General features: G+C 37.2%; 3 protein-coding genes across 6 annotated transcripts in view; 1 reads left to right on the top strand and 2 right to left on the bottom strand.

The window, feature by feature from the left end:
• Positions 1-1,038: 1,038 nt before the first annotated feature.
• LOC123016051 (nuclear hormone receptor HR96) lies at positions 1,039-3,453 on the top strand. Of its 2 annotated transcripts, none has more exons than XM_044416244.1 (4): positions 1,039-1,989; positions 2,311-2,509; positions 2,576-2,806; positions 2,866-3,453. In XM_044416244.1, exons 1-4 carry the CDS (start codon positions 1,292-1,294, stop codon positions 3,271-3,273), a joined length of 1,536 nt encoding a protein of 511 aa, XP_044272179.1. In that variant the 5' UTR covers positions 1,039-1,291; the 3' UTR covers positions 3,274-3,453. The 2 variants fall into 2 exon arrangements, with proteins under 2 accessions (XP_044272179.1, XP_044272180.1); XM_044416245.1 differs by having other exon boundaries at positions 1,059-1,989; positions 2,588-2,806; positions 2,866-3,452.
• Positions 3,315-13,242, bottom strand: LOC123016049 (helicase ARIP4-like). 3 transcript variants are annotated; one of them, XM_044416241.1, is made up of 10 exons: positions 12,258-13,242; positions 11,648-12,196; positions 9,502-9,807; positions 9,017-9,445; positions 7,567-8,963; positions 7,294-7,510; positions 5,191-7,071; positions 3,961-4,116; positions 3,794-3,909; positions 3,315-3,745 (listed from the first exon to the last, which is right to left on the bottom strand). In XM_044416241.1, exons 1-10 carry the CDS (start codon positions 12,880-12,882, stop codon positions 3,392-3,394), a joined length of 6,030 nt encoding a protein of 2,009 aa, XP_044272176.1. In that variant the 5' UTR covers positions 12,883-13,242; the 3' UTR covers positions 3,315-3,391. The 3 variants fall into 3 exon arrangements, with proteins under 3 accessions (XP_044272176.1, XP_044272177.1, XP_044272178.1); XM_044416242.1 differs by having other exon boundaries at positions 11,657-12,196; XM_044416243.1 differs by lacking the exons at positions 3,315-3,745; positions 3,794-3,909; positions 3,961-4,116 and having other exon boundaries at positions 4,680-7,071.
• Positions 13,243-16,429: 3,187 nt separating this feature from the next.
• The window catches only part of LOC123015577 (nesprin-1-like), a 63,385-nt gene continuing 55,847 nt past the window's right edge, over positions 16,430-23,967 (bottom strand). Inside the window, exons 26-31 of the mRNA XM_044415377.1 lie at positions 18,902-22,149; positions 18,788-18,826; positions 18,357-18,729; positions 17,904-18,308; positions 17,598-17,659; positions 16,430-17,492 (exon numbers count right to left, since the gene is read on the bottom strand). Coding sequence (XP_044271312.1) covers positions 17,258-17,492; positions 17,598-17,659; positions 17,904-18,308; positions 18,357-18,729; positions 18,788-18,826; positions 18,902-22,149 — 4,362 coding nt within the window. The 3' untranslated portion in view covers positions 16,430-17,257. The remainder of the gene's footprint in view (positions 17,493-17,597; positions 17,660-17,903; positions 18,309-18,356; positions 18,730-18,787; positions 18,827-18,901; positions 22,150-23,967) is intronic.

Genomic DNA, 23,967 nt, shown 5'->3' with positions numbered 1-23,967 from the left:
TCCTTGTTTCCTTTTTTAATAGCCTATAGCAAAAAAACATGTAAAATTATTTTTCCAACAGAAATAAATAGAATCAAAGTGCAAAGTTTAAACCCTCATAACTTCGAAATTTTTATAGATAAAATTTTTTTAACATTTTTTCCATGCTCCTGGTATCTTACCTTATATGACATTTTTCTCTGGGGCGCGAGTTCTGGCGCACCCTGTATTAATATTAAGAAGCATCAAGAACGGTAAGGGCATTTAGCGATCGAAGACAATTGTCTGGACGATGTCCTCAACATTTATGATGCTTATGACATTTTTTGGGCGATTGATTTTTGTTAGTTTTTTTAAATATCTAAAAAATGTTCTAGAGCGCCAAAATACTTTGGCGACGACTTTGAATGCTTACCGGCGAGTTTGTCGTTAGCAACAATAAACAAAATACTTACCGACGAGTTTGAGATAGCAACGAGTAAATACAACTTACTGTCTTGCAAACGACGTAGTAAACAATCGAATAGAGTCTAATCGCGCCTTTTCAATACATCGATTTATGAAAAAAAATTTTTTTGCGCGATTGCGCTCTATTTGATTGTTTACCAAGTCTGTTTCCAAGACAGTAAGTTGTATTTACTCGTTGCTATTCCAAATTCGTCGGTAAGTATTTTATTTATTGTTGCTAAGTCGGTAAGCATTCAAAAATGTTCTAGAACGGCAAAATACTTTGCCGTTCTAAAACATTTTTTAAATATTTTATTAAAAAAAAAAACTAACAAAAATCAATCGCGTGAAAAATGTCATAAGCATCACGAACGTTAAGGACTTACCGTTCTTGATGCTTAATATACTATTATGTATTTCAAAAAGGTACTTTTTTCTTCTCATCATTAAAAAAATCATTTTGGATGGTTGTGTAACCCTATTTTGTTTCTTTTAAATTTTTCCCTTGAAACATTGGTTCCCAATTGTTATATTAAAAAAATAATCCTTTGTTACTCCTACTTCCAATCCTTTATTAATGTGTTTAAAAAGATCATATTTCGTATTTGGTTCCAAACTTCTGGTAACTTTCGTTTTTTCCCAATGTCACTCCCAAACGTCAGTCATATCCCTCCGCGTTTTGTCAACATTTATTGTGATCGCCCGTGACTGATAAATAATCAGTTCACCTGCGATACAGATCTCGTTCGAAGGTCAAATCGCCATATTCCACCCAACATATCACTTTCTCGCAATGATTACCTCTTATCTTGTTCCTACCGATCCTCATTCTCATCAGTCGCTCACATGAACCTCCGCAAAAATAATGAAATCGAAAGTAGATACGAAAGTGTGCGGTGTGTGCGGCGACAAAGCCCTAGGTTACAACTTCAACGCTGTAACTTGCGAGAGTTGCAAGGCATTCTTCCGACGTAATGCCTTGGTCCAGAAGCAGTTCAAGTGTCCCTTTAATGACCAGTGCGAGATAACGACTATTACGAGGCGCTTTTGTCAAAAATGCCGACTCGACAAGTGCTTCGCGATCGGCATGTGCAAAGATCTGATCATGTCCGAACAGGACAAGCATCTGAAACGGCAAAAAATCGAGGAAAATCGGGCCAGGAAACGCAGCAAAATTCACGGGTTTAAGTCTGGGTTTAAAAAAGTCAAAAAGGAGAGTATGGAAGCCGATTCGCAGGATTCTCAATCAGGGTACAGTTTCGTGGATTCAGACAATTCCAAAGACATGGGGTACCAGCCTAATGGAACGCCAAATCCGACTAACATCGCCAGTTATATCGATTTGGGAAATGAGAGATTGGTGACGTCCAGTGATGACGTTTCAATGATCAGAAATATGTTAAACAACACACCTAACAATGCCACTGGGTCAAGGAGTGTTGATGACAGTGCCCTTAAGAGCCTCATTAATAATAATGATGTTAATTGTGACAATAACGACCCCAGTTCGTCCAGTAAGAGCACTTTAGATGTCACTAAAGATGTCGTAGAGGACGTCCATAGGTAATTGAGTCACATATTTATTTTTGATAACACTTCTTGTTTATTTTCTACTGTAAACAAAACCAAGACACCTGCAAGGTTCGGTTTGTTTGCAGAATTCGTTACGAAATAAAAATCAATTTATTTCGCTGATTACTATTTGTAAATAATTGGTTCGAAATAAATGAGGCCAAAGTCAATTTAGATAACGAATTAGATGAACTTTGTTTACAATTGAAAGTGATTTATTTGTTAATAATAAAACTGAAAACGTCCGTCAGTTTAATACCTTAAAGAGCCATAAACATTTTCCTTCTCACCAAAGTATTAAAAATTCCGCAGGGTGTCCATAGAGCCAAATTCTATCGAGTCGATCCTTTGTGAAGCAATAAAATTAGAATTCGAGGCGTACTCTTCAATTGCTCAGTGCCATTCAAATTCTCGTGAATTAAACGATGCTGAAAGAGCCAAACTGAATGAGTTAATCGTCGCCAATAAAGCACTCTTAAATCCTTTAGACGACGAACTAAACAAGTTTAGGGTAAGACACCGTTTGAAGAATCATCGAAAAATGTATCTACATCTTCCCAAACTGTATCTATTTTAGTCATTATTGCAGGGCAATCCTCAACAGGTCCGGGAGACCGATCCTGCTCTAGTGGACGTTATTAATCTCACTGCAACCATCATTCGTCGATTAATAAAAATGGCGAAAAAAATTAACGCCTTTAAAAATATGTGTCAGGAGGATCAAGTCGCCCTCCTCAAAGGAGGGTGCACCGAGATTATGATATTGCGAAGTGCTATGAATTACGATCCTACGAAACAAACTTGGAAGGTGGGCAGACAGCCGTTTTATGTCATTCTCGATCTGATCATTATTCTTTCCGTTTGTAGATCCCCCACAGTCAAGAAACGTTCAATCTCAATGTGGACATATTAAAGTTGGCCAAAGGTAACGTATATCAAGAGCACGAACGTTTCATTAATACATTTGATCCAAAATGGAGATCTGACGAAAATATCGTCCTGATTCTGTGTGCCATTACGTTATTCACGCCTGATCGACCCCGAGTGGTTCATCAAGATGTGATTAAACTTGAACAGAACGCCTATTACTACCTCCTCAGGAGATACCTCGAGAGCATATATCCCGGCTGCGAGGCAAAATCCACATTCCTTAAACTTATACAAAAAATCGCCGAACTACACAAGTTCAATGAAGAACTGATCAATGTCTATTTGGACGTAAATCCCTCACAAGTTGAACCATTACTCATTGAGATATTCGATTTGAAACACTGACATGACCAGAATGTGCAATTACTTTAGTTAAAGAACTGAATTTAGTTGTAAATAAATAGCTTTATCGAATTTAAGCAATAATTGTTATTTATTCTTTGTAAATAAAGTATTAAAGAGATCAGACATCATAGAAATGACTAGATTTCGGTGTCTTTGATGTAGAATTTAGTCTTTTTTTCCCACCTGAACTCTCCTTACGTCCCAAAACGGGGCTTGAGCCAGTACCCATATTCCTGATTAGACTTTTCAAGCTTTTGGCTTGACTGTCAACGATGTTGTTTTCTTGAGCGATTATGTAAAAATCGTCTAGTAAGTGAGGAGGCGGCTCCACAGAACATGGAGTGACGTTTGCTTCAGATCCTTTATCAATCAACAATGCTAATCTATTCCTGAGAGATTCATTCCTTTGTTCCAGCTTATTGATTTTAATAGTATCCTCTTCAAAATGCATGAGTGTCGGCGTCGGCATATACTGTAAACCACATTTGAGCGAAATTATCACACAAGACGCTATACTCACTTGGAATATTGACGCGAGAAAATTATGCAAAGACACTAATAAAGTATCTTGCCACTGTTTTGTAAAATATAGCGTAAAAGCCGGATTTTCTTCATGATTTTTTATATAGGGAAACACTAAATACATTTCTGTTAAACATAAATCATCTACAACCATCAAAGTCTTACCAAACCAATCTTTCCATTCACTTTGATTCTGAAGTTCTGGTGTCATTTTTAGGAAAAACTCCATAACTTTGTCTGTTTTATTATTAACAACACAATTTACTAAATACAGCTTTAACACAGAATTTTCCAATTTCTTAACACCTTCAAAGACAAACTCTAAAACATTGAGACGTGGTCAAAAAAACACGTACCTGAATCGAAATGACTTTCCAATTTACTGAACATGTGGGCGTGCAAATGGCCCCACAGTTCACGTACAGAATTTAAATCATAACTTGCAACAAAATGCATGAGTTGTTCGATTATTTTATCAACTCTAAAACTTTTCTCTTTGTCGACTTTCAATTCCGAATCAAATGCTTTTAGAGTCGAACCAAATCCCCGAAAGAGTAAATATTCTCGTATCAGTTCATCAATAAATTGAGCGTGGGCCATTTTAAGTGGTTTTCTTGCACAAAACTTGCGAATATTTAACGAGACATTTGTAAATAAATAATAAGCAAATCAGAATCAGCTGTTTCTGACAGGTAATACTTGCGTAGGAGCACAGCTGAGAGGTGATGCGCTACCAATGCTAAGAAACGTAATTCCCTAAATCGATTTGAACAATTTAGCACCCAACCGACAAAAAATTCAGTGTTATTACTAACTTATCTAAACAGAAAACTTACACTGGGAATGTGGATAATGATATTTTAGGTTTTAAATAAAGACCTAAATTTGCAGTAAATAATATAATTTAATTAAAAATGCTAACTTAATGAAATGTGAATCGGGGTACTCTTAGATAATAAATGCGAGAAAAACAGTAATGAAGACTCAAAAAACAATATAAAATATCAGTTCGCATTTGAGAATACCTTGTTACAAGATAAATACATTTATCAACATCATGGAGAATAATACTATTAAGCAAAAAAACCTGTTGTTTTTTTCTCTAACATGTTCCGTTTAACACAGATCTACCATCTATCAACGTAACGCGAAAATTCCTACCATACAACACCTGGTATACGTTCAGAGAGAGAGAAATAGAAAAAAGATAAAAAAAATCCATGTTACATATTCTCAACAATAATTGCACTACAGTCAGGAAAAAAACTCACTTTACTCAATTATTTTAAGAGTTCGGATAATACGGTGCCGCGTTTGTCGCATTATTCATTTGTTGATACTGATAATCCTGGTAGCCTTGATTATTCGCGGACGATGGTGGTGGTGGATACATACCTTGTGGAGGCGGCGGGGGCGGTGGATATTGCTGCGGGTATGGGTTATAACCGCCATACACAGGCTGAGGCTGCGGTGCGTTATAATCGTACACTCCAGGTTGTGGGGGCGGCGGCGGATAGTGCGGCTGAGGCGGCGGATATCCCTGATAACCGTAGTTGTATTGCGGCTGCTGGGGCTGCGACGGATAACCCATCAAATCATAGGGCGGCGGCTGCGCCGGGTATCCGTAACCTTGCGGTGGTGGCGGCGGCGGCGCATGATACGGTTGCATATTATAATTGTAATAATTATTGTAATAATCGGTCGGTGCCTCCGTCTTGACTTCTTGGGCATTGGGGGACTGTTGGTAGGGCTGAGGCGGGGGTTGCTCCGAAACGTAGGTGACTTCATCGCTGTGATCACTCGTATCACTCGGCTTTGGGTCGGACGAGGCGTCGTCTTCAAGAGCGTCGTCTTTGTAAGAGCTGGTTATGCTGTCAAGGGTTTCCTGGAAAGGTGTGTTGTCGTTCATTACGGCAGTTGTCGTTTGTTCGAGACGTTGCAAAGCCGAGGTGTGTTTTTGGTCGGGTGTTTGAGGTTGAGTCAGTCTTTTAATCGACACCTGTTTCTTTAACAACGATATTCTCTTTTGGATGTCGTCCGGAACGGGCATGTTTTGTTTCCCGATTTCGTTTTGTACATGTTCCTCGTCACTGCTACTCCCGGGAAACGGTTCAACATCTTTTGAACGAGTAAGTTGTTTGCGGTCGGTTTCGCTACGTCCGAGAGGAGTTCTGTTACGGAATCCTGGTTCTTTCTTCGTAAAACTTTGTATTCTTGACACAAGATTAGGAACAGACTGTCTTATACTTCTAACGTTCATTTTTGCTATTCCCGGAGTGAACGGTTTAACGACTCGCTTTTGTGGCATCACTGAAATTCGTGGTATGGGTGTTGTTGGCTTCATATTCTTCGTTGGATCCTGATTATCCTCGGCTTTACCTTTAACCTTGATGGCTGTTTTTATTGCGACAATTTTCCCGTTTTCTAATTGCATGTAAACACCTTTCGGCGATTTCAAAACTAATACTTTCTGGCCGGCTTTAAGCACGATATTTCCTTTTTCTGGTTGATTCGTCGGAATCACAACATCCAAAGGAAGTGTCATTTCTTGTGCTGTCATTCCTTGTCTCTGCCAGTGTTCCGCAGGGATCCATCGCGATGGTCTATCAATTCCTTGTTGCATTGGCCTGACTGACGCTACCGGTCTTTGACCTCGACCTCCAGCTAAGAAATTATATGCCGGTTGTCTTGCCGCTAGTTTCTCCCTCTCATACCCTTTTTTCGCCAAACGTTTCTCTTGTTGTGACAACTGCTTTTCTTTCCTATCAACCAACAAAGACTCGTGCTGGAACGGCTCCTTATTCAATCTCCTTCCGTGATTTTCTATAACTTTTTGCAAAACAACATCAATGTAATTATCCTTGACATGCAACCATTCTTTCTCTTCTCCTTCGTCCTTTTTGTCGTCCCAACACAACGTGCTGACGTCTTTCATTGTTAAATGAGCGTCAGGATTACATTCGTCAACGACACGATCTGACATCCCTTGCTTATTGATCTGTCTATCATATATTTTCTTCTCGAGACAGTTATCCACCACGAGACGATAAACAAAACATGGTTTACGTTGACCATATCTATATACTCTACAGACGGCTTGAGTGTCATGACAGGGATTCCAAGAGGCATCTAGAACCACGACACGGTTTGCACCGATCAGATTAATACCCAAAGAGCCGGCCCGAGTTGATACTAAAAACACGTGAATCTTCGGGTTTGAGTTGAATTCGTTTATTAGTTTTTCGCGTTCGAGAGCGCTCGTCGAACCATCAAGACCTAAAAAAAAATAAAAGTTAAAAACAAACGTGTAATATAAAACAACAAAATAAAAATTTGAGGCTACAAAACTAATATTAAATTCCTTTTTATGCCTCATATTCATTGACTAAAATGTAGTTCAAATTTTACATTCTAGACAACGCTTTTCTTTCTCGGTAATTAAATTCAGTTATTGATCTCACTAATTATAAACAAATATATAAAACAGAAAAAACTTACGGTAGTAATTAGTATTTCGGCACCACTTTTGCGTATCGCCAGGAACAACGTTCATTTGAAGGAATTGTTCAATTAGATCTAGGGTTATCAGCGACTGACTAAAAACTAATAATCTATCACCCAACGCTATACTTTCTCTAATTATACAAAAAAGTATTTCCATTTTGGCAGAATTTTCGATACGGCCAGGTATGTAATCTTTCAATAATTCAATTGCCTGAAATAAAAATTATTAGTCACAACAAATATTCATAAAAAAATATATTATATTACCCAATCGTAGGGAATTCCACTATCTTCTTTTAAATCTTTTGGTGCCAATTTCGGTGCAATTGATGTTTCAGCAGGATTTTCTTCTGTGCTATTTAACTCATTTTTCAATTCATCTTTGATCATTTTCTTTATTTCTGGTTTTATTTCAGATTTATCGTCTAAATCTTCGACTTTAGGTTCGATTTTAATATCACTCAAAATTTTTATTTTCTTCTCAGGACTATTAAAAACTGACGGTAATTTAATATCGCTAATTATATTGATTTTCGGTTTCGATTCGTTACTATTTTCACTCATTACTTTTTCATCTTTGCGAACCCATGACTGATTCGTACTATTATTACTAAAATTCGAATTATACTGTGCGTAGTTATCATTCTGTCCCCAGTAGTTACTTTGTTGTGAATAGTTTTGATAAGAATTTTGATCGTAATTAAAATTCTGGTTAGTGTCATTTCTATTATAATTTGGACCAAACTGTGAATTATCTGATATGTTATTAACAAAACTATTTTGCGTATTCATGAAATTACTCGATGGTTCTTGGCCAAAACTATTATAACCACTTGTACTTGAACTGCCTTCAAAACTGTTCGAATTTTGAAACTGTGTCGAATTACCCTGTTCAAAAAAGTTATTTCTTTGGAAATTCTGATCATTGGTCATTTGTTGCGTGGGATTTTCCGTGGCATTGTAGGGCGTAATGGACGCTGCAGGTTTTGCTCCGGGTTTTCCTTTCGCTGCACTTTTCCTCGGTCTCGTTGGAGGTTTTTTCGCTTTAGTTGGAACTCCAGTCGTACTTGCAACCTCCTCTAAGTCAATATCGACAGCATCGCCTCTCGCTCTCTTCTTCAAAAAATTGTAAAGCACATCCGGATGATTCCAAATCTTACAACAAACGGCGAACGCCTTTAACGGATTTGGAACTGCTTGAGACCTCACTACTTCATTCATAAACGTCTCGTATAATTTCCGTTGAAATGGTAACATTCGAACCAACAAAACGTACTCTTCTTTTTGTGGTAAAGTAGTCTGAAGCACCGCATGTGATCTTCTTTGGACAAAACCGACTAAAAGTGAGTGCAAAACGTGCGCGCGATATCTCATTAATTTAATATCGGCTTCGGTGGAGTCTATACATTGTCCGTTCATAATCGGACGTTCAAACATGTTACAAAACTCGGTTTTTGAACCCAAATAATTCGGTCTAACGAAATCCACCATGCACCAATATTCCATTAGGTTATTCTGAAGTGGATACCCTGTTAGGACAACACGTCTTTTCGTCCGCATTTGTTTCAATGCTTGCGATATAGACGCGTGAGAATTTTTAATCCGATGACCTTCGTCACAAATCACCAAATCCGGGCCTGGCTTGACCAATGCTTCATGAATTTCTACAAAGAAAATAATGAACACTGTTACTTAATCATGAGTAAAAGATTATTACCATCGAATAGTGGCTTATTACTACCATCGTCGGCCGGCTCGGCGACGAGTGGTTTCCGTCTTGATTTCGGATGTTTTCGTAATGATAACAAGCGGAACTGTTCGTAACCAATCAGAAGTACCCCACCGCCAGCCTTCCATGCTTTGATGACTTTATGCCTCGCCGCTAACGTCTTGTGACTGTCATTCAAAACGTGTAGATTGAATTTTCTCGGTCTAACTTCACCATGAACCGTTAAAGGACTCGTAGCGACGGCTTCCTCCGTCGGTAACCACATATTGAATTCGGCCATCCAATTTTGTAACGTGTTTATCGGCATAATACACAAAATTGTCTTGGCAGGTGTATGCCTCAGGAAAATATCCGAGAAACAAACCACCTGTAACGTCTTACCCAAACCCATGGAATGAGCGAGGATACAACCAAAACCTATAAAAAAACATCAATAAAATCAAGATTATTATTAACGGAAGGAGTTACTTTACCGGTTGAACTTTCAAAACGACCCGTACTCTCAATAACGTTATCGTACAAAAACCGAACACCCCCGATTTGATGCGGTTTGATGACTCTTGCGATCTGAGGAGCGAGAAAAAGATCTGGTTCGTTCTCCGGATGTCCGATATTGACGACGACACGTCCCTGTTCATCGGGTTGGTTGAATTCGTCGTTTGTGTGCATCCCAGAGTTACTCGGGTCATCTTCAGATTCTTCATGTTCGCCCTCTGGTTCGGACACCACTATACAATCTTCGTCAGACGAAATGTCAATGGTTGTAACTGGTTCTTTCGCTAAACAAAACAAAATCAGCCCAATTTGATATTTGCAGAAAGTTTTGACAGAATAATAACACCAATAACGTAAAGGGAAAACATTTATCGGATTGCAGAAAACTTTGATTAATTAATAATTTAGTAGTTTGTACATTCAGATTTCAATTTCAAATTTAATTTAATGAGGCAAAAGTCAGAGACTTCCACCTCTTTCTGGAAAAACTGACTTAAAAAGGTCTCGCACAACAAGATAGTTTTTATAATCTGTACCCTCAACTTTTACATAAATAAGGATATCTAGTGTGTAGAATTCATAACATATGGCGCCACCTAGTAAACTAAGAATGAACCTGTAAGCTTCACTTGAGTCCTCATATTTGTGAATATCATTTTGTGAATATTGTTATACTACGCAAAATCTCAATTATCTATAATTCTTCATGGTACAAGCGTGTTATATAACAAATAAGTTACGCCAGAGGATTACTTCAAAAGCCCGTAATTCGAGTGGGGTACTAAAAAACATGAAAAATGACTTTAATGCCGAGGTACATCACAAATCACAAATTTGAATAAAACTTCGGTTCGGGCACAGTTCATAATTGACAGTTTACTTCAGTGGGTCCAGTGTTGTTACATTTCTCGTTTCAATGGTACCATGTCGTCCATAAACCAAAAAATAACGAGGCACCATGTAGAAGCACGAAACAGAAAAAAAATATTTGTAGAATTAAAAATCAATACTTAAACAGACGTTAGCAATAAGATTATGTTTTTATCTCATGTTTACGTTAAGACAATAATTTGACAACTGTTTTATATTAACGTTCAACAATCAATACAAAAACCTGTAGTATAATGAATTACTTTAGTGACGAGTTCGGAAAAAAAAATTGATAAAATAGCATAACAACAGAGAAAAATGTATTATGATATGATATTAAAATTAAATTAGACGAGGCAGAAGTCAGACACCCCCACCTCTTTCTAGAGAAACTAAAACAAATTAAAAAAATTGTTTCACACAAAGTGAGTTTCAAACTTATTAACCTCAACTTTTACATAAATGAGGATATCTAGTGTGTGAAATTTGTAACATCTAGCGCCATCTACTAAACGAAGAATGAACCTGTGAGCTAGACTAAAGTCCTAAGAAATAAAACTTCAATTATCTATTAGTTATTCACGTTACAAGCGTGTTATATTACAAAAAGTTACGCCAAGAGCCCGTAGACCGAGTGGAGTAATTTTATTAAGTAACTTATTTATAATAACACGTGTGCCATACAAAACTTTATCGAACACCTTTTAATTGCTATTTAACTGTTTTTTTTTTGTTTGACTTATTAAGTCAATTAATGAACCTATTTATTACTAAAAATTAGTGCAGAGTAATTATTAATTACGGCATACATCAAATGACTTCAATTTTAACTGTCAAATATGTATAATAATAAATTCAATTTTAAAATGCCCTCAATAAAAGAAAATTGTATAAAAAAAACAGGTATTACACGTGTTACCTTTCATTGTGATTCGTGCATTGTAACACTCGTGTTTGTAACACTTGTTATTATGTTCTTGTATTCCCTATTTCTTATTGAAAAAATTTCCAGTACGTATAAGAATATCTTCACTAAATTCAAATTTGATAAAAACAAAACAGTTTTATTTACATTTTGAGATATAGGCAGTATTTTACATAAATCAAGAACTTATAAAAATATTAATCCGTGCTTGCACGCCCGCTAGAAAAACTTAAAATCCACATACAAATCACAAATTAAATTATCTACATTTAAAAATTAATTTGTTATTGCACTTATCCCAAAAAAAAAAAAAACAAAAATATACTCACGTAACTCACTTTTGAGCTTTGGAGGCGACTTAACGTCCTCCTCGCTCTCGCTATCGACGTGAGTAACCGGTGGGATAATTTTCTTCGTTACCGGTGCTATACTAACACTCGGAGTTAGATTCGTGCCCGGTTTTTTCATCGAAATTAGACTTTTTGGAGGTGTACTAATACCAGCAGATGTTGGACTTTTTTGTACTCTCACTAAATCAAACGGACGTTTCGGTAACCTTGTCATGGGTTTGGTTTGTCCATTGGGGAGTTTAACCAAGACCGTATTTCCGATTCTTGTCGTACTCGACGTGCCCGGTTTTGAAAAATTGTTCCCTTGAAGTAACGAAATGACTTTATTTTGCATTCGTTCTTGTGCCGCCTGTCGTTGTAAATCGCGAAGAAGTCGCTGTTGTTCTTGGACTCGTTGGAGACGTTCCATTTCCTGGCGTTGGGCGGCTAGGGTTGATTCGTCGAGCTTTGTTTCATCCATGACTTCGCGAATGTTACGACGGAGGTTTAGTCCTTTCCGCTCTGCAGAGAGGTCGTCTTCGGAAACACCTGAAAGTTGAAATTTGTGTTGAAAAATTGATATTCAGAATGGAGGATAATATGTAATCACCTGGCTTTCGTGCTGGTGTCACGACAACTTCATTTTCGGTCGAAAGTTCGACTTTTTTCGGCTTGATTTCACCCTTTTTAACTGTCTGAAAACTGATTTCGCCCATTTCTTTCAGTTTCTCTTTGATATCGAAATCGTAGTCTTCGGAATCGGTTGGGGGATTATCAGGTGGTTTAGATACTTCCGTTTCAGAAGCGTCGTCGACTAGTTTGTCGAGGAAAGAAGTCGTCGAGAATTCGTCTTCGGAGGGGACTTTGGGGGTACTGTTTTTATCACTAGGAAGAAGTTCACTGTCTGACTCCAACTCAGACTCACTATCAAAATCCGAAATTTCGCTATCACTAAAATTAAGTTTCTCATCGTCACTAGGTTTCTTAACATCACTGGACGCTTCCTCCACATGCTTCTTCTCCAAAGTGACCGAACTCGGATCAAACTTAAACTTTTTTATCGAAATTTGGGAATCCGGGAACGATCTTTTGAGACTCATCGTCTCATCGTTACTCTCGTCCTCGGGACCACTCGAGCTTTCATCCTTGTTCTTGTCGTCGGCCGGTGGCCCCACTTTGGGCTTCTCGAGCCTCTGTATCGTGACATCTCCGAATCTTTGCAAAATCGGCTCCATTTTCACACCGGTTTGTTTACATTGACGTTTGAATCAAGCGCCATTTTCGTAAGGGTCTCCGACCGGTTTGCTTGACCCTTCAACATGCACAAACACACCCCCGTCGACAATCAGCCCCAATTATTATTAAATTATTGACGAAAACACTCCGACAACGGCCACTTTGTCAACACTTTCGATTGTTCTTCGCCGACGACGCACACCCCGATTACCATCACGCCAACACTGGAACGCCCTAACAGGGGTTCGGGGGCCCCGCAGTCGACGCCTCTGTGCTCTGCAAGCCGAAATGGGGCACAAAAACCACACTAAAATACCATTGTTTTACACACCATTACCGACTGACGGGAGATTACGACGCTGGTGGCGCTACAATCGCGTGGAAAATTAAAGCGCGGCCACTTGATTCCACTGTAATTATACACGAATTATTAATTTTTAATGAACTTAAGGACAAAAGGCGACTTCTCCCAACAAGGGTCAGCACGAAAGGAATCATAACTTCACTCTGCAATGTAATTACTTTCGCTTTTGTGAAATAAAGTATGTACATACATACCTGCTCTTTTAATACCAAGAGACGGTAAATGACCGATTTTTCTTTTCAAGTTGGTATCAAATTCAAAATCTTACCTGAAACATAATAATAATAATAATAATAATTTACCAATAATTCAGTGTTGCTAAGAATTTTTTTATTTCAACCACATGCATGCATAGGGTCATTTTTGTCACCTGCCATTTTATAACTACATGATAAAAAAATTAATTCCACTATTTATTTAGTGATTACTTAACCATTTATTTTACAAGTTTAGTAACAAGTGTCAAAACAATAATAATAAAAATATTTTAAATTAAATACGGGGTTGTTCATGAGAGGGGTACGGTTGGAGACAAAATACTTTGGTCGTCAATGTCACTTGAATGACATTAAATTGTAAAGCATGCTGTAGGACTGTTAACCATATTTTTAGGTACTGTCAATCATAGTTGACAAGTTGTATGTACATACTTTTGATAGGAAAATACATATAATAGCTGTCATTAATTTAATATTGTCATTCATTTTAACGTTAAAGCTTGAATTACATTAAAGTGTCAGAAAAGTGACGACCAAAGTATTTTGTCTCCAACTGTACGTAATTCTGATTTTATTTGCCGCAACCCATTATACACGTTGCAGCAATTTCTTGATTTCAAATTTTGAAAATATCTAGTTATAACTGAATCCACGATGGCTATTATTAGTCTTGTTTCTTTTTCTTTGACATTAAAGCAAAAAATCATCCCTTAAACAACACGACATGTTTCGTTATCGTTTACCAACCGACTGGCCGCATGTTTAGTAGAAGATGGTAGACTTTTTACATTAAACTAACTTGTTAATTTATTTCTTTAATTTTGAGAATATGCTCAATATAGAAAATCAAGTAACATAATTTTCCGGTCGTCAAATTTTCGAGTCTCTTGTTTGTATGTTGAACTAAGGTTGGCTGCAAATTTAAATGCTTTATCATTTAATTCTAATTTTTTTATTACAATTTAATTAAACACAAATAATCAAAATATTCAATAAAATTAGTTAGGTATATACAGGTATTTCACATAACTTTACGAGGCTTACGCCTAATGTACGCATCTAAATATACAAAAGTCACAAAACACTAGATACAAAAAATACACTTCTAACTATTTAATTTTTGGAAACCCATGACAGTAGTTGTCAAACTAATCACTATTTCGTTAATAATCATAAACTGCAGTTTTTCAGAAACAATTATCATTTGTTCTATCAAGAGACGGCATAAATATGATTCTAGTTTATCTATCTTAATCACTAAATAACTAAAAACGTTGTAATTTTTTTAAAGGGTGAACAAACTAGAGAAGATTTTTCAAAATTTGTAATCGAGTTCGTATCGGAATATGTATTATTGATTGCATTTTACAGACGCAGGCCCCGTAAAATTATTTGAAACGGCCTGTATGTTTAATAATAATATTTTGGTTATCATCAAGACATAAAGAAGCATATACAATGGACTTAAAGTTGTTTATTTATGAATTTAACAAATTTGTACCACACATTATGATAACATTAACTAAAAGTAATAAGTAAATTTATTTGATTTTTACATTTTTGACTGGTGTCTCCTGCATTCTTAAAAAATCCTGCCATTCAAGACAGTTTCCAACAAAAATAACAAAATATAACTGAAAGAAGATAGATTAGGACTGTAGAGTAAATGGTTATACTGCTGGGCACTACATATTCAGATGGCGACCTGTACATACATTTGCTAATATGTGCTCCAGTCAGTTTTCGTGGAAGAGCTGTACATTAGATGTGTAAATTTCATGCCTTTTCAAGTTGATAGAATCACGCAAAACTTTAAAACATTTTGCATAGTTTCCTTTTGATATGGTCGTCTCAGATAGTAAAAGCAAAAGTCCTTCTGTAGCCAAAAAAACTGTTGCGATGACTTTAGCGAGTAAATTTTTAATTTGAACTTCTTATGCTTTATTTTGGAATCAGATTATTGAGGAAGGTTCCATGTCTTATTACCAATTTCCAAATGTTGAGCAAAAATTTATCCGTGTGATCAAATGACTGTCCGTTCTTAGAGAGTGAGAAACTGCGGTCAAAATGTTTCAGCCTATCTGGACTTACACAATTTCTGTTTGAATTGCAGTCAAAATAAATAACATATTTAATTTAGCAGTCTGTGGTATTGGTATTGTTGGTTGCGTCACAAAAAAATTCAAAAGTACCCCTCTCACAAATAACACTCTGTATGTTATTCTGGGACAATTTGATACAGGTGTCTAAATTGAGGAGTTATGATTTTTATGTATTGAGAGTCGTTTAGAATATGTTTTTTTTTATTTTAGTAGTAAAATAATTTGAAGAATCGGGTACTTCGTTTCTATATTGGCTATTTACAACCCCTTTCTCCATTACGATAAGCTAGCATTATTCTGCCATCTATTTCAAAACTCTCGAACTACAAAAAGTTAGTAGAAGAATCAGTGGTTAAAGCACTGTAAATGGTTACTCTTTTAACTTTTTACACCTATGGGTTAGTTTCCACTGATCACGGCTCTCAGTTGACATTTGTTATCAGCTGTGACATGAAATAATTAAATTATAGATACAAACATTTAATACTAAACAATGCATCATGCATCTCATCGTTATGTATCTACCACAATAGAAACGTTTTTCGGAGCATATTTGGGTATAAGGACATCGATGTCGAGAAACTTAGAGTGCAGTGTACAGTACCTCAGAAGTCCTGCGAAAATCAAGCAAACTAGGGGAGCTCCAGGTTCGGCTATGGTCTCAACTAAAGATAAAGGTCTGTTCTTTCGTTTGAGTTACCTTTCAAGGACAGAATTGTGTTGTGAAAAAAGATTTTGTACACGTAAACTTGGTAAACATTTTTTGTTTCGCCCCTTGCTCTTAAACTAACTAATGAAATATTTATTGGCGCCTAATTTGACGAAGGGACTGTCAGTGGTGTGAGGTGATAAAAAGGCAGGATATTTTTGAAATGATATATTTTTATAAATGAAAACAGCGTTTATTCGTAATATAGTAAGTTGCCAAATAAAATACTAATCAATATTAAATAATAGCGGAGAAACAATCCTATTTTTGTTTAGACGTTTCCTAAACACATTTTACATCCGAAGCAATAGTCAAAGCAATGGAATTTTTGATTGATCAACTACATGTTAAAATAAAGTTGATAGCACCATGACCAATAGAACAAAATAACGCATGAAAGCAACATTAAAAATAATAATAAAAAAACTTTAAGGCATTATGAAATTTGCTCATCTCGATATCGTCAAGTGTAAAATAAATCGGGAGAAATTTATTTTACGGGCAATTTTGGAGAGTCAAATTGCTGAAAAACGTAAACTTGGAGAGTAGAGTTCACGTTTTGTTGACAATTTGGCGAATCGAGATAACATCACAGAAAAAAATTAAAACGTGTTGAGAACCAAAGTGTTCCACTCCTTTGGTACCCAATGTTTAATTTCTTACACAACCATCACATAAAATTTATAAAACAACGATATAAAATATATAATATATCAACGCCTGTGCGTCTTCCCCAATATACAGATAAAGTGATTCTTCTCTTGCGTAATGAATATAAAAACTACACTACATTTATATGATTTTCCATAAGAGATTTGGCCATTTGATGACCCGTCGTAATTTCTGGCTGCCAGTAGTAAATATACTTAAGTCGCATGTATGTATTATTTACAAAAAACAAATCGTACAAAACTAAAATTACTTAAATTGGAATGAATTTAACGAGACTAAGAGTTAACAAAACCAGGAGTATTATGACATTTATATAGGAGGCGGTCCATCATTGTATCGTAACGTTGGAGTAAGACTGTTGGCAATACTGTTGACTAGCGAACATGAATAATCGTCTTCTGAATAAGGGACTAGAGACGCCGCTCCCAACATGAGCAGCATTAAGGCTTGAATCGGTAAAGAAGCTCGCACCACTCTACCTAAGAAACGACAACCTCTTCGAAGCACTGAAGTGTTAATTTGCAAATCATCCGAAGAACCACCACTGAAAAGTAACAATCCGAAATCAGCACACAACTCACAAACCTCAAACAAAAATAAGTGCAAAAGCAAATCTGACTCAATATTTAAAGAAAAAAAAAATATTTACTTGTGAGCAGAATCGTCGAGTGCAGAGGTAGATGGATGGTCCTGGCTCGGATGGTCCAGAAGCTGTCCAAAACAGGCAAATGAAATGTGAAACAGTGCCTTGACAAATCTTATCCTAACAGTGCTACTCAACGCAAAACATCAAAATCGCTACAACTAATTTTGGGCCTTGACCCTAACAAACGACACTTTTTTACCAACAAAAATATATTTACAAAATTAAAACACTAAACACTAGTACAGAAAAAATCGACTAGACATTTCTACTTTTTTATTACAAAATAACGCAACGATTTGTTAAACTTACGTCATAGTTGAGTGTGTGTAGAGGTGCGCTTACACTAGATGAAGCGACAACAGATATTTCGTTCGGATCTCGGCCCAAAACAGCGCCCAACTTCAAAATATAAACTCCCGTCAATCTAATCAAACTCTGCAACTTCAATCGCAACTCCGTCAGTCTCGTACAGGTCAGACTTGAGCCCTCGGGGGCCCCTTCGTGCCTCAGCAGCTGATTGGCGGCTTCTTGCAGACTCATAACTCGCGGCTCGCACCGTTCCAACTCGGCCCGCAACTCCCGGAACGTCTGGTACTTCCGCTCGATCTCATCGCGTTCAGCAGTCAAGTCCACGGGCTCCGACAGACGGATCCTCTGTTCCGTCTTCTCCAACCATGTACACAACTCGGTGATAATTGTGTGGAATTGTTGATTCTGCAAGAAATTTCATCAAACACACCCAAATAATCCCAAACGACTTACCTCCATCAAAGCTCTTTGGAGGAGTGTTTCCCAACTAGCAGCATTCTGGCACACCAACTCCCACCTCTTGTTATCGGTATTGAGCCGCGACCGCAATTGGTTGGCTCTTTCGGTGTCTTCAGTATGATCCGCGAGGTGTGTACCGACGATATTCAACGACCTCACGATACTCTTGTGACTGTCCAAGTCCAAGAGGAACTCGCGATGGTCCTGAATCACATCTTCCAATTGCTCGATGTTGGACGGAGGGGAATGTTGGGTCTTCTGCGTGCCTTCGGCCACTTGTAACCATTTTTCAAGCCTCCACAAGTCGTTATCCAATTGTGCCCAATTCCGTTTCGTACACAACGGACACAACAACCGGCCCGCTTCACTAAACACGAGAAAAAAAAACAGTAAAAATTGGCCCACGTCAGACTTGACAAACTTACTGATTGCATGATAGATTATAAGCGTCAGAAATTGTAGACCTAGTAGAGTTAAAAGAAGAACAAACACCAAGTTAGTTGTGTTAATAACAAGATAATACGATAGACAAATCTCACCTCAACTCTTTGATTTTCTGTTCTTTCTCCTTGGCTGTCACTAGAAGTGTTTCGAAACGTCGGATTAGATAAAATACTTCTTCGGCTAGTGCCTCTTCTTCTGTTGCGTCACATTCATTGATAAGTAAGTCGTGGAGGTGTTTCACCAGTTCAATGTTTGATTGACAAGTCGCCGAAATTCGGGCGATACGTTTTGCACTTGTTGGTAATTCAGCGGAACCTTGCTGAGGAATTTCCTTAGCGAGTACCTCTTCGAGAGTCTCAATATTACCCTTACATTCACCGATGGCACTTGTCAACTCCATCAAATAGGCGTCTTTTGCACTGATTGATGTCATACGTTGCAAAGGTGGAAGTGTGTTAACCTGGACAGCTGTATCTTGTTCGAATTTAAGTGTCTCGACTTGGACACCTTCGTCAATTTCTTTTCTTTGCTTCTTTACTTCTGTCTTCAATTCAGTTCTAAGATTACCAATCCTCTTCTGAATGTCCTTCCAGAGGTTTTGGTACTCATCAATCATCTCTTGGTACTTGCCAACCTCACCTTTTTTGACTTTCTTCATTATTTCAAGACCTAGCTTATCAGCCGACTCTAGAATCGAATTGTGGGCAACCATTTGATTCTCCAGACTTTCCAAAGTCTCTAAACGCTCATTAGGTGGTACTTTTTGTCCAGTCAAGTGTTCCAATTCGGTCAGTCGGGCATCAACTTCCGTCAATCCAATAACGGCATCTTGATGAGCCAAAGAGAAATCTTTAAAAAGTACAATTTCATTTTGCAATCTCTGTAACAAGCTTTGAGCACGTGGTAAAAGATTCTTCCAACGTATTATAACAACACGTGCTTTCGATGTCAATTCTTGAATATTCTCTGGTTCTACACCACCAACAGTAGCTAATTTCGAATAGGTTTGTTCAAGAATCTCAAACGTGGGGACTTTAGATTCGATTTCTTTCACTTGATTTTCGACCAAATAAATCAACTCTTGGATTTCCTCCCGATTCAGTTTTTTGACCGGTTTATCCAGATCCTTTATTTTTTGTTCTTTTTCGCCCAACCAACTCTCTTGTTCATTACTAATCCTCAATACCTCCTGGAGCAACTTCCAAATAAAGTTAATTTTGCGTTTTCTTTCGGCCGATTGGCCACACACCGCTTTCCACCTCTTTTCCAAATTTTGTATCGCTGCGGTTATATTTTCGGTGGTGAAATGGGCCTTCCAGACGTCCGCATCGCTCAATAACAACTCACATAAATTCAAAACCTCTCCGATGTTGCCGCTCTCATTCTCAATCGATTTTTTCAACTTGTCGTGTTCTTGCAACTTGCGTTCAATCACATCTTTGGTGGACGCTTCAAACACTAGTGGTTTTGCCAATTGCGCCTCAATCTGCGTCAGCCATGCCCGTATTTCCGCGATTCTCTGTTCTAGTTGTGACATTGTTTGCATCATATCGTGGATTTTGTTCCTTCGACTTTTACCGATATTCTCTAGTCTTTCCCACCGTTCAAGCACGTAGTCAGTTTTGGCTTGAAGGATTTGTTTTGCGGTCACATCACTGTATTCATCGCTGCAATTGGCAACTAAATCACGGCCTGTGCTTACTAACCAATTATATTCACGTTCTTTAAGCGACATTTCAGCCTGGAGCTCTGTTTCCAGCTTCCTAAGCATCTCCTGGGGATCTTTGATCGACACAACTGAACCGTCGTCAAGTCGACGCTCGATTTCGTCAGCCCAAGCCAAAAACCGGGCTTGACGTGCCTCAAACATCGACCTCAACCCCAATTTCTCCTCAAATTGGTGACACAAAACTGCCAATTGGTGGTCAAGATCGCCCTGTTGGTGCCACAAAATCCACATACGTTGATTGATAGTCTTGATATCACTAGGACTGAGACACTCCTTGAGTTGTTCTTGAGCCAATCCAAGCTGTTCCAGGTCTTTAGTCGCATTGTTTAGTCTGAGACGGGCTCTTTGAAGCGTTTCTAATTTATAACTGACGGCTGAGTGAGAGCTTGGGAGTTGTGACGCTGACTCAGTTACGATATCCTGGATTTCGTCGTACAAAGTTTGAACTTTTTGGACGTTCTCTTCGTAGGTTTTGAGGAGGAGAGCGATGCGTTCGAGGAATTGGTGCCAGGTTTCGAGGCCTGCTTGCAGGTTTGAGATTCTTTGTTTGATGGCGGCGTGTTCCATGCGGATGGAAGTGGCAAGAGCATCGTCGCAGAATTGAAGTAACAAGTTTTGTTGTCTTTGTAAATTGTCAGCTTGTTTGTCACCTTCGGGTATCTTACTGAGAAGGTTTTCGATTTTTGATAGCAACTTCGGGATTCTCCTAATATGTATATACTTAAGTTGCATCTTCTCGCGATCTTTTTCAATGTTTTTGAGCCAACTTAAGAGTTTGTTTTGGTCTTGTTTATAGTCGTCCCAAGCGTTTAGCCTTGTCTGGACCTCTTTATGCCGGTCCATGATTCGTGCAAGCGTTTCGTTGTGCAAATTGGTTAAAGAATTGAACTGTTCCATCACACTACTCTCAACTAAACCACTACCAAGCTGAGATTCCTTATCCAAAGGCCTAAGGACGTTCTGTTGAGTCGTTAGGAGATTTTGATGGACTTGACATAGATGTTGGTGCTCGGAAAGACTATGATAATCACCGGGAATGCTCCCTTGGAGGAACTGCTGAACGTTTAATAAATATTCCTGCCATAATTTCAGAGCAGCAGCTCCATCTTCATTTTTGATTAATCTGGTACTCAACCTGTGGTACTGCTGGAAGGTTTCTCTGAACACCTGTTGCCACAACTCCAAAATTTCAATAACCGAAGTCTCAGTTTTCGTCGATTCTGTCATTTCCAACGTCTTATCTTTAATTTTCTGAATCTGTCCTTCGGCTTTACCCAAAGCTAACAAATGTTCTCTCAAAGTGACCAATTTCTCTTCACTGTCCGTATCGGGACTTTGCTGAATACTATCCACGCATCTTTGTACACTGTCTAGGTAGGTTCTAGTACCATTAATCTCATTATTGGTTTCTTCTTTTGTAACAGCTCTAGCTTCAGCAACGTCCGCGAGTGCTGTGAGTGATTCCCTGACATCCTCCAACCGTTTACCTAAAGCTTCGACTTCGCCTCCCAATAAAGCACTAGCGTCCAATCCTACAGCGGCCGCTATCCCCGAAACGAGTTGTTTAAGTTCGGCGAGACGTTCCGTATGTGCTGATAAAGTTTCCTCGCAGACCTGGAAAATCGTATTTCGACCCATTAACCTTGACCAGAAACGCGATTTCAATTAAATCGAAACACAGTCGTAATAATTTAACACTCGCACGCGATTTCTAATCACTTTCCATTCATAATGATTGGGTATCAAGTCGGTACAAGAGGAAATTAAGTTCCCGAAAGCTGATTTCTTAAATATTTGAGTTCGCGTTGCACCGGAATCGAGGAAACGTTTTTTTTTTTCTCTCCACCACCATGGTTTAATAAAACTACGATTATAAATTCCGAAACGTTTGCGGGAAAGTTTTGAAAGAAAAATGTTTGCGTGCGCAATTAAAATAACAATTGCATTTATGCAGATATTCGAGGCGGAGGTATTAGATTTTGTGGTCTAAAGTTGATTGCGAGAGATGCTTTTACGTAGAGTTGCTGACGTTTGATTTTTCAAACTTACTGCTTCAAAATTATTACCACAAAATTCTTAAATTTATGTTCTACAATAAACAAAAATGTTTGGATTATTACTGAAACTAATTAAATTTGCAGTGATTAACATGATTAACTTTTTAAAAGACATTAATAATTGAAAAAAGAAAACTATTTGTATTTTTTTTATTTCAATTATTTTTTTTCAAAATATGTACAAAAATTAAGACAAAATACTTTCTTTTGTTTTTCGAGGAGTAAGCAAAACTTCGAAATTAAGACAACATATATCATTCGCCAGTCCCAATGATTATAATTTTAATTTTATAAAAAATGGTTAACTCAAAAATTGAAAATTACTTTAAAAATACATTATGTACAAAATAGGCGATATTAAAGACAAATTAACTGAAAGAATATTTCAATGTCTTGTTTTTGTAATCAGATTCCACTAAGATCATATTTTGACCTTACATTTTTTCGAACAAATATAAGTTTATATTTTCCTATACATAAAAAAATAGGTATTTGTCAATTTAAACCTCCTAGTAACATCTGAAGTAGTAAAAACTTCTGAATTAAACATAATGTAACAATGAAAATTGTACAAAACACAAACTTTAACATTTTTGAAATTTTATTGATTTCTAATTTATGATGAACAAGGCTAGAATGTTCACAAAATTAACAATAATAATTTCACATTTTTTACACATCAGGGTTTTTGTATGCTTAAATTACAAAGTTTAAAAATGTTTTTGGTTATTTCAAATTTGTCAATTTCTAGAATATACTTTTTAAAATTTTAAAACGAATATGATTTCATTTAGCAAAAATGTTTGCTGATAAGAGCATTAATTTATTTCATACACTAATTATATACATATTTTTCTGACCTCGAAAACATAAATCTTTTTTTGATAACAAAAAGCATGATTAATTTCTTATAATATAAGTTCCCACATAAAATATTCTATTGCCGCCGTAAAAACCTTCATAATTAATGTTATGACATTTTCCTTGTCATAATTCTAATATTTGTGTTAAAACTTTGAAACAGTGTTATCTCTGCAACGATTCATAAAAATCGTGTCCTATTTTTGGCACGCTCTAGACGTAAACAAATAGAATTTCAACAATCCGAATTTCGAAAACTTGAGTAAAACTTAAAAATCAATCAACACAAGTCATTCACATTTCAAGTAGGAAGTTGATAAAAAGCGTCGTAAAAATAGCACAAAAGAACTTGAATGAACCACGCGTTTGCGCGTAATTTTCTTACAAAACAGTGTTAGGGTGACTTAGGGTGCGAATCCCTCACCTTTAGTTCTTCCGGCGTACACATTTATCCTTTGCAAAACGCCAAAAAACCGTTAAAATGTCAATAAAACCCGTCAAACTTTTCCTTTCT

The sequence above is a fragment of the Tribolium madens genome, unplaced genomic scaffold, assembly GCF_015345945.1.
Source record: "Tribolium madens isolate multiple individuals breed KSU strain unplaced genomic scaffold, Tmad_KSU_1.1 Scaffold_19;HRSCAF=116;Tcas5.2_LG9, whole genome shotgun sequence".
Lineage (NCBI taxonomy): Eukaryota > Metazoa > Arthropoda > Insecta > Coleoptera > Tenebrionidae > Tribolium > Tribolium madens.
Note: the sequence above shows the minus strand (reverse complement) of the source record. Positions and strands in the feature narration are given on the sequence as shown.

What these genes read in the sequence shown, in the direction of transcription:
- LOC123016051 (XM_044416244.1), top strand. Translation starts at nt 1,292, where the DNA reads ATGAAATCGAAAGTAGATACGAAAGTGTGCGGTGTGTGCGGCGACAAA. An exon ending in GTCGTAGAGGACGTCCATAG is followed by an intron (nt 1,990 to 2,310) that starts GTAATTGAGTCA and finishes AAAATTCCGCAG; the next exon opens with GGTGTCCATAGAGCCAAATT. An exon ending in CTACGAAACAAACTTGGAAG is followed by an intron (nt 2,807 to 2,865) that starts GTGGGCAGACAG and finishes TTCCGTTTGTAG; the next exon opens with ATCCCCCACAGTCAAGAAAC.
- LOC123016049 (XM_044416241.1), bottom strand. Translation starts at nt 12,882, where the DNA reads ATGGAGCCGATTTTGCAAAGATTCGGAGATGTCACGATACAGAGGCTC. An exon ending in GACACCAGCACGAAAGCCAG is followed by an intron (nt 12,197 to 12,257) that starts GTGATTACATAT and finishes TTCAACTTTCAG; the next exon opens with GTGTTTCCGAAGACGACCTC. An exon ending in TTCTCGCGTCAATATTCCAA is followed by an intron (nt 3,746 to 3,793) that starts GTGAGTATAGCG and finishes TGTGGTTTACAG; the next exon opens with TATATGCCGACGCCGACACT.